At 39.2% G+C, this 9,659-nt stretch overlaps 1 protein-coding gene across 1 annotated transcript; it reads left to right on the plus strand.

Moving 5' to 3' along the window:
- The first annotated feature begins 8,236 nt into the window (after window positions 1-8,236).
- On the plus strand, window positions 8,237-8,704 carry LOC138881267 (uncharacterized). Its single transcript, XM_070161483.1, has one exon. The coding sequence runs from the start codon at window positions 8,237-8,239 to the stop codon at window positions 8,702-8,704; it is 468 nt and encodes a 155-aa protein (XP_070017584.1).
- Window positions 8,705-9,659: the final 955 nt, after the last annotated feature.

Below are 9,659 nucleotides of genomic sequence, written 5' to 3' on the forward strand. Positions count from 1 at the left end.
CCCTTGTGGTCAGGTAGGGGGTTGTTGCGGACATTAGGAGCGGGCTCCTTTGCTATAATGATCTTGTTGTCAATCAGGTTCTGAATCTTGTCTTTCAACGAGCGACACTCGTCGATGGTATGGCCCTTCATCCCGGAATGGTATGCGCAAGTCTTGTTTGGGTTGATCCATTGGGAAGGATTTTCTGGAGTTACGGCTGGAATAGGGTTAACGTAACCGGCTACTTTGAGACTTTCATATAATTGGTCAATTGGCTCGGCTATGGCGGTATATTGTCTGGGAGGTTTACGGTCAAAGTTTAGTCTAGGTCGGGGAAAGTTTTGGCGGGTAGGAGGTGATGGGTAGTGAGAAGGTTGGGAGTTATATGCTTGGTATACGGGTGTGGGTTGAGAATATCTGGGTGAAGTGGGTTGATATGTAGGTGGTGGAGGTGATTGGTAAGCAGGTGGTGGAATTTGGTAAGTGGGTGATGGTGCTTGGTAGTTTAGGGTAGGTTGATATGTGAGTGGAGCTGAGGGATAGGTTTGGTACTTCATAGGAGAATTGTTCCTTTGCACAACCATTACAGAATTTACATCCTTTTTCTTCGACGAGCCACCAGACTATAAAGCCTTATTGGTAGCTTGCAATGCCTCAAGGTTAGTGACCATACCGTTTTTGATGCCTTCTTCAATCCTTTCTCCCAACTTGATGATGTCGGAGAACTTTTGGCCCTCTATTAGCATCAACCTCTCGTAGTATTACGGATCCTGAGCACGGACGGAAAACCTGTTCATTTATTCTTCCTCCAAGGTCGGTCTGACCTTAGCAGCTTCTGACCTCCAACGAGTAGCATATTCGCGAAAGGTCTCTGTGGGATTATTCTTGAGATTCTGGATATAGAACACATCTGGTGCGTTCTCAGTGTTGAACCTAAACTGGTGCATAAAGTCAGACGCCATGTTCACCCAACTAGTCCATTTCTTTGCATCCTAGCTAATATACCATGATAAAGCATCACCTTTCAAACTCCTCATGAACAGCTTCATGCGGATTTTCTCGTCCCTTCCGACTCCTACCAACTTGTCACAATACATTCTCAAGTGGACTCTGGGATCACCTGTACTATCGACATCTCGAACTTGGGGGGTTTGTACCCCTCCGGGAGCTCAACATCTGGCTGAACATAGAGATCTTCGTAATTCAACCCTTCGACACCTTTTTTACCTTCGAAACCTTGAACCAGTCTAGTCAACTTCTTGATCTCAGTGACCAAATTCTGAATGAGGGAACTCTTATCATCTGACTCGGCTGCACTTGTGATTGGCTGACTGTAGTGCGGTATAGTGTTCACAAAAATAGGAGTGTTATGGTCTTTTTGTGGTGTTTTGTGGTTCAGGAACGAGCAGTATAGTATTATGAGGGGGTTGCATCGGAGGTTGTGGGGTGTTTTGTGGAGGTGCGGGGTTCTGGGTGTTAACATCAGGAGCGGCAAGAGTGATTGACAGGCTTGCCAGGTTTCTAACTTGATCCAATTCCTCTCGGAATCTTAGCAAAGTTTGCTCCAAATGAGCAACAGTCTCCTTGGTGATTGCAGCATTCTGAGAAGTTTCCTCAAGTTCCTTTCTAGCGCTTGCATCTCCCATTTTGCCTTTGTTCCTGTTTCTGGTAGGACTCAGAGGAGGAGGAGGTGGAGGACCCTTGGATCTTGTTGAGTATGCTGATGGTGCCAGAATGCACGAACTAACCTTTGGGGAGGGAAATAAAAAATAAAAGAAAAACAAAAGGTAAGAAGTTAGTGCGGGTTATGAGAAGAAAATGTTGCAATATTTAAACACATTGTGCAAGAATATAAATCGCGTCCTAATTTAGGTGCCTCATTGTGCCTGAGGTAGGCCTAGCGACAAATTAACTTGGAGAACTTATAATGCTAAATGCCTCATTTTATTGATAAAAATAAGACGAATCCCAAAACGACACTAAAATAGCGGAAAGTAAAAATGTCACTAATGGCTATTGGCCTTATTACATTAAAAGCGAAAAGAAAGACTCCTAACTACTTGGCCCCAGAAGGACCTTCTTCATGTTGAATCTTCTCGCTGATCAAGTCCTCCAGCTCGTGCAGATTTTCCTGTAAAAATGCTATAGCCAGACGTTCTCCTTTGCCTTCCTCAACATTTTGACAGTCGATGACTCTTTTCCTCACTTTCCCTTCCAATTCCAGCAAGCTGTACTCCAGGTATTCTATCTTCTCACTAGCCTTGGTGACTCTCTCCTTCCACTCGTTGATTTGGTTGCTCGATGGGAGGTTTCTCCACCAAGTCTGCAAGAGTGAAGGCATGTTTACCATACCGAAGTCAGGAACTTTGTCATTCATTTCCTGCAAAACAAAAGGGTTAAGACCTCACCCCCACCGGACTCGACTATTTAATAACAATAATCAGCATGAAAAGCATTTAGTTCTCTAAATAAATGCATAGAACATGTAGGTGTCCGCTTGGGTTTCAGGGAAACCCGATGGACTTTGGACAAGGCTATCTTAATGAGTCATTATGCGGACAACATAACTGACTCGGCTAGGTTTGACCATGATGCATGCATAGTTAAACAGAGTAAGGTTTCTATTGGGGTATTAGACAGGTACCCTTGAGCGGACAACTCAAGAGGGAAAGGCGCGGAACCATCGACTACACCGTTGATCGACTGGTTTTACCGCAAATATGTCTTTGCCACATTTAAGGGGTTTATAATATCGGAAGGGCGCAACCACTCATTATAAGCGTTGCTATAGGATTTGTTTTGGCACGGGTGGAATATGATGTTGAGGAATGCAGTTATAATAATAAGACAAATTGCATGTATTTTCACGTTCATAAAGTAAAGATTACAATAAATGCTCAGTAATTACAACAGAATTGAAATAATAAGGCAGTAAAAGAAGAAATTAAAAGGAAAGAAAAACATGAAGAGCCAAGTTAGTATTTTGATGAAATAATTAAAGACAGAAGGTAAATGCAATTAAGGAAGCAATAAAGTCACAAAACACGTAATGGTAAAAACCTTAAAGATTTCCCCAGCAGAGTCGCCATGCTGTCGACGCCCCCTTTTTCTAAGGCGAAATCGGGTTTTACGACATTATGGACAAAACAACTCTTATTCCCTTTTGAGGAATCGGGTCATGGAGTTTGAAGAGTCGCCACCTAATGATTATAGTGCATTAGGACACTTTAAAAGAAAAAGAAGAAGAGTTTGAAAGAAAAACCAGAGTTCGGATAAGGGCTTGAGATTATCTCGAGGGGAAGGTGTTAGGTACCCCTCAAGATCCACTAGTGTAGTTCCCGGCCATGCTTAGTTGTGACTTTTAGAAGAGTAGAAGCAAACAGACAAGGCATACAAATAAGTTGAAAGTTTTGAAAGAAAAGAGAGAAAAAAAAGACATAAGTGGTTTTGGAAAGAAAAGATTGATTGAAGAAAACATTACTTTTAAGAATACATCACATCGTATAAATAAAGAAAAAGGTCCTAGGTTTAAATACAATATGGATCACCTTGGTGCAATACCTAACAATCATTCTCACACGAGATATTAGCGCACCGGTGATCATATCCATATTCTACCCTTCCCACCCCGTTAAGGTATTAAAGTGCATTTAGTCTCGTTTACTTATTGCATGCTAATACCCGTCCCGACCTATCAGTCCCAGGGTATTAGGACTTCTAATCCTAAGAGGGAAGAAAAGGATAGGGCCTTTATGGAGTTTAAAGGATAAAATTCTAGGGCGTCAATCAAAACAAATAGCAAATGAATAGGGAATGAAACAAACACACAAAAGGCTCATATAATCCCCATAAATCACATAGCAACTAGTTACCATGTCTTGCGTGTACTGATTTGGTCTTTAAAAAATTAAACAGCGGACAGATTGGTTCAACACGTAGAGTTGGATAAAAAGTCTACATTAGGCAGCCCAGATCCAATTGTCAGCAGTTGAGGTATTTTAAACAAGTTACTGATTAAGCACCTAATGTAGAAGAGTTTAAGACAAAAACTTGAAAATTGCAGGAATTCAGAGATGACTTGAAAAATCAGCAGAATTGTTTAAGTAGAAGTACGGTGAAATTGTAAAGTAGAGTTTTCAGAAGTAAGAATGTTTTTAAAAGAAGAGTGAGTTTGAAACCTTTTTTGAAAGAGAGCTTCATGAGACGAATAAAAATTCAGGCAGAAAGTTGAAAACGTTTCAAAAAGAAAAAGAAAATGCAAGTTTAGGAAAATTGCAGACAAGTTTGGATGAGCTTTGTTTGAAAAAGCCAATGGCCTGGTTATCACTTACGCAGATTTAGGTGAGTCTGAAACCCTATAGGCAGGATATCTGTACCTTGATTTTTAAGACTCATTACTGTTTTTAAACGTTAAGGAAATGAGTATTTGATTACCCTACGGTTTGCCTAACGTTTCATGCATTCCCTATAGGCATGATTTCTATATGCAATTAGTTGATTAGTAGGTCCTATTGGCAGGATTTCTAATGATTTGCAATATGGTTGAATATTAAATCCTATAAACATGATTTCTAAATGATTGAATGAAAAAGAATGCGAAACTTATAAACATGATCTCTAGATGATTTAAAGCGTGAACATATAGGCATGATATCTAAGTGATTAAATAACAGCATTGGTCCTATAGGCATGGTATCTACCCTTTAGCAATAAAGTAAACTCCTCCCACACCGTTTACTAATATTTCCCCGAGTTCCCTTTACAAAGTTATTACAAAATCAGGCGAAAGAAAGTAAACAAAAATACATCACAGCCTACAGCTAGATAAGAGCAGCCTAATTCAATCTTAATATCCGATAACATGTGTTTCACCAAATCCGGATTCCAGATTCCTAGGCCTTCTCTTGTTCAGAGTGTTTCAAAGTTCCAGGGAGCCTCCAGGAGCCCCAGGCAATGCTTACACTCGGGACACAGTCATAACAGAATAGTGCAAGTGTAGAATTACCAGCCTTCAGGCATCCAAGTTCAGAGGGAACTCCAGGGTCCCAAAGCATGGCTTACCAAAAGGGGGTAGAACTTAGGAAACTAGGAATGAGTGCAAAGTGAGAGAAGAAACATAGCAGAGGGAGGTCATATCCAGCCATGGCATAGGTTGGCACACCCCCTGACCCCCTGCTTAGGTTAAACAAATAAGAGCAGACTCTGGGGAGTCAAACTTAGGGTTTGAGTGGTGATTAGGACACTACCAGACCCAAGTTAAAGCTCAACACATAAAGGGGAGAGGGAATGGGAAAGCATTTGAGTAGAGACTCAGGAGAGTCTAGTTCTGGATCATGGACAGTAACATAAGATACTGCCATGGTCCAGAACAGTACTAGCATTCAAAAGGGAATAGAGGGAAGGGATTTTCATACAAAAAGCATACACTGACATTAAGGAAAATATAAGAAAGCATAGCAGACTGACGATGCAAGGACATAGAAGAAAGAATAGAACATGCCACAATTACAGGACATAAGCACATAGTGAAGAATGTGTAGAAGAAGAGAAATGAGCACATATGGTTGGAGAGGGTTATTTAACTAGAAACACATACCAGTTGCAATTCCAGCACAACAGAGAAACAACAGCAAGTAAATAGCCAGACAGTTAACAGGAGCAACTCGAAAACCTCAGCAAGCACTTGGGAGTTCAGAGGAACTCCAGAATATTCAAACAATAAGAGAGAATGGAGCAGAGTGCTCAGTAGTAGTAGAGAAAGAAGTAGTAGAGGGAACTGTTATTCAATATTGAAAAAGAAGTATTTATGATTTTCTGAGGTGTGAAGTGTATTGCCAAGATGCATAAAGAACTGGTCGAGAGCCAGCCGTCTAGAGTTGAAAAGGTTGTCCCTTTTTATAGTGCAAAAACGAGTAAAAAAAAGGCAAGGAAATAAACTTTTTGCCAATCAAACAGAATCTCCCTTAGTCAAAGGGATCTGATTTCAAATGGGAATGAGTAATTAAGGAAAGGAAAATAATGAAAACCTTTTCAGAGTAGCATAATAGGGGTAAGTTCATATAGTCTATTTAAGGCAAGGAACCCATAGTACACGGTTTTGAGAGAATAAGGAAAATACAGTAATCAAACAGCCAGAAATTTTAAAAGTCTTTGAATGAACTAAGCCAGAAAAAAAGGGGAAGGGGTTATGTTGTAAAAATCAATTAGCAAATCAATCGAGCCTTGGTAAATGGAGATTGAAATCAATAACAAATTAATAGAATCAATCCAGAAGAAAAAAGACCCTCGTATATAAGCATACTAGTATCAAGCAAGAAAGAAAGATCGGCATAGACGAGTTCAAAACCCCGAGCTAAAAGCAAATTTTAGCTCAATTTATAAACTCAATATGAGTTTGAGAGCCTAGGGTTTCCAGAGTAGAACCCTAGAACCAAAAGCTTGCAAAAATCACAAACACAGGGCTTTAGTCCGAGTAGGACACAAAAAGGAGAAGGCAAGCCCTTACAATAAGCCTAGGGAACTCTTTCAGGGTTCCCTGAGGAAATACAAAACACATGTAGCAAGTTAGAAGCAGTAGAGTGACAAAATTGCAAAGGACAAGCCTAAGAGAAAGCTCAGAACTCAAGTGAAGTCAGAAGAGAAAAGAGATGCCATAGAACTTCAGTAAAAGAAGCAAGTTAGAAACCAAATGAATCCATTAAAGGCAAACAATCTTAGTAGGAGAATCAGTAAGAGGACATGCAAGGTAAACATGTAAATCACACTTGTAGAAACCAGTAGAAGTAATAACGGAGTAAAGATGGAGATACATGCGTATTATCGGCAAATCATAAGAACAAACGAAAACACATAAGATATGTCACGGACACACAGATTCACAGAAAGGAAAAGAAGAAGAATCGTTTTAGGATTTTTGAAAACCCTAATTTTGAACAGACTAATTTTGAGAAGGAAAATTGAGGGAAAGCATTAAAACATCGAGTATAACACAGATCTGTTACAGATCTAAAAAAACAAGGGAAGAAAAACCTCGAACAAGCTCTTTAGGGTTTCTTAGAAACCCTAGAAACGAGAAAGTCTGGAACGATCTGGTCCTGAACGAGTCTGGGCCATGCTAAGCCTTGTCAAAGCTCGAACATGCCGGAACGGAGCCGGAGAAACCAAAGGAACTCAGGTCGGCGGAGGACCTGAACAAGCCTGTTGAAGATCGAATCCTCTAAGAACCTTGAATAATCATGGTTTGGGAGTGAAGGGAAGAGAGCACAGGCCGTCCATGGTCTGAGAAGCCATGGACTCCGGTGAGAACTAGTCGGAGACGACGACAGAGGCGGCTAGGGTTTCGAGTGTTAGAGAGAATTTGAGAGGATGAGAGAATTCGGGGGTGGCTACTTTGGAGAAATGATTAGGGTTAGGGGTTGGGGCGGAATTAAAAAGGAAAGAAAGAACGAGGGTCGTTGATTAAAACAATCAACGGTCAGGATTTAAAGATAGGAAGCGGGCGGGTTAGATTAATTGGGTTTGGGTCGAGTTAAATGGGAATTGGGTCGTCTAATTGGGGATTGCAATTGGGTTTAAAAATTGGGGTCAATTTGGGCTATAATTGAAATAAAAGTGGCCAGCTTTTAAATAGCCATTTTCCCCCTTTTAATTAATAAAATAGCTAAAAATGATTTAAAAATAAATTGAAAACACAAAACTAATTAATAATATATAAATATTAATCCAAAAATATCTGAAACAATTTTATAATTAAACGCAGTTAATTATAAAAATAGGCCATAATTGCAATTTCATGCAATTAAGCTTTAGAAATTCCGAATAAATTTGTAAAAATATGCAAAAATCATATTAATTATATTTTGGTGTAAATATGAGAATGAAATAAGTTATTCGTCAAAAATGATAATTTTGGGAATGATTTTGGATTTTTGTGGTATTAAAATAGGCAGTAAATTGGTTTAGAAATCACAAAAAATACCAAAACTCTTGGGTGTGCTTATATATGTACATATATGCTATTTTTAAAATATTTTGGGTATAAAATACATAGGAAAAAATTGGGTATCAATAGTATAACACCAATTTCCACACCAGCTTACAATGCACCCCTTTTGAAGCACTATACGGATACTCACCCCCACAGTTGTCATTGGGCCCCTTATTGGAGAATGTAGTACCAGCTGCTAAATATACAGTAATGCATAGACAACAGATGCAACAGCTGTTAAAGGACAACCTCACTAAAGCATAAGAGAGGATGAAATACTATGCTGACAAAAGGAGAATAGATAGGGAGTTTCAAGTTGGGGATTTGGTCTATTTGAAATTGCAACCCTATAGACAAATATCTCTAGCATTAAGAAGAAACTTGAAGCTGAGCTCTAAGTACTATGGACCCTACAAGGTCCTGGCAAGAATTGGCAAAGTGGCTTACAAACTCGATCTTCCTCATGAATCTAAGGTCCATCCTGTGTTTCATATATCTTTGCTCAAGAAGACGATGGGAGATAGAGTAGTAGTGCATACCACACTACCACTCACTAGCGAGGATGGTAAGTTCTTGGTGAAACCAGTGGCAATCCCGCAGAGGCAGCTTATTAAGAGGGACAACTCTACCGTGGTAAGGGTACTGGTGCAATGGTCAAATCCCCCTCCAAAAGATGCCACTTGGGAGGACTATCACTACATCAATGCAAGGTTTTTAGAATTTGATTCCAATCATTGAGGACAAGGATTACTTAAAGGGGAAGAGTATGTCATGACCTATTAAGAAGAAACATCAGCTGGGATTCGAAAGGCAAATGAGAATAGGCAATAACAGAAAATAGGAAAGGGAGTAACAAAAATTTGAATAAACGGCTAGGATTAGATTAGGCATTAATGAACTCCAAGGGCTACGATTTGGCCACGTCAGCTGAAGGGTTGTTATAACCAACTTCAACAGAGTGGAGAAGGCATCGTTCATCAGGGTATTTTTCTTCTCTCTCTTCGATTTCTCTCTTCTCTCTTCTCACCCTCTTTCTTCTTCCTAACAACTCTTCTTCTTCTTCTCTTCTCTTCTTCAGGAATCCGCAGCCATGGAGTCTAGTTAGGGAGTAGTTAATTTTCATTCAGCTTTGTAATCGTTTTTTCTCTTATCAATATAAGTAGAAAATTTCCTCCAAAATCATTCAATTTCCATTATTGTTGTTTATTTCCTTATTTCAATTGAGTTCATTACATAATTTAATCTGGCTTGAGTGCCAACCCAAGAATCAAACCATCATAAATAACGATTTAAATAAAAGTTACCTATAGTCAAGTTGGAAGTGCAGGGAGATTGCTTCAAAATACAGAATAATCCTTAAATGACTTGGTCTTTTAATGTGATCCTTTCAGAGATTTTGACATGTGAACCTGGAATGGAGTAATATGGAAAAAGAAATAATAAAGGGTGGTTGGTGGAGGCTTTTTTGTCGAACATATTGCTAGGGTTCTTTTTATAGATGTGTTTTTCTAACCTAAGTAGGAGTTTATATTAGATTTAATAATAAAATTTTAATTAGTTGATTTTAAACTCTTAAATATTAAAAGAATAATTAAATGTCTATTTTGTCCAGTGTGAACTCTATTTTAAAAGGATAAAAAGACGAACGACATTTCGCTAAGGGCCTTCGCGCTTTTAATATAGTATAGATATG

Source organism: Nicotiana sylvestris, chromosome 11 (genome assembly GCF_000393655.2).
Source record: "Nicotiana sylvestris chromosome 11, ASM39365v2, whole genome shotgun sequence".
NCBI classification, from domain to species: Eukaryota; Viridiplantae; Streptophyta; class Magnoliopsida; order Solanales; family Solanaceae; genus Nicotiana; species Nicotiana sylvestris.

Excerpts from the sequence above, each read along its gene's own strand:
- LOC138881267 (XM_070161483.1), top strand. The coding sequence starts at position 8,237 with ATGAAATACTATGCTGACAAAAGGAGAATAGATAGGGAGTTTCAAGTT.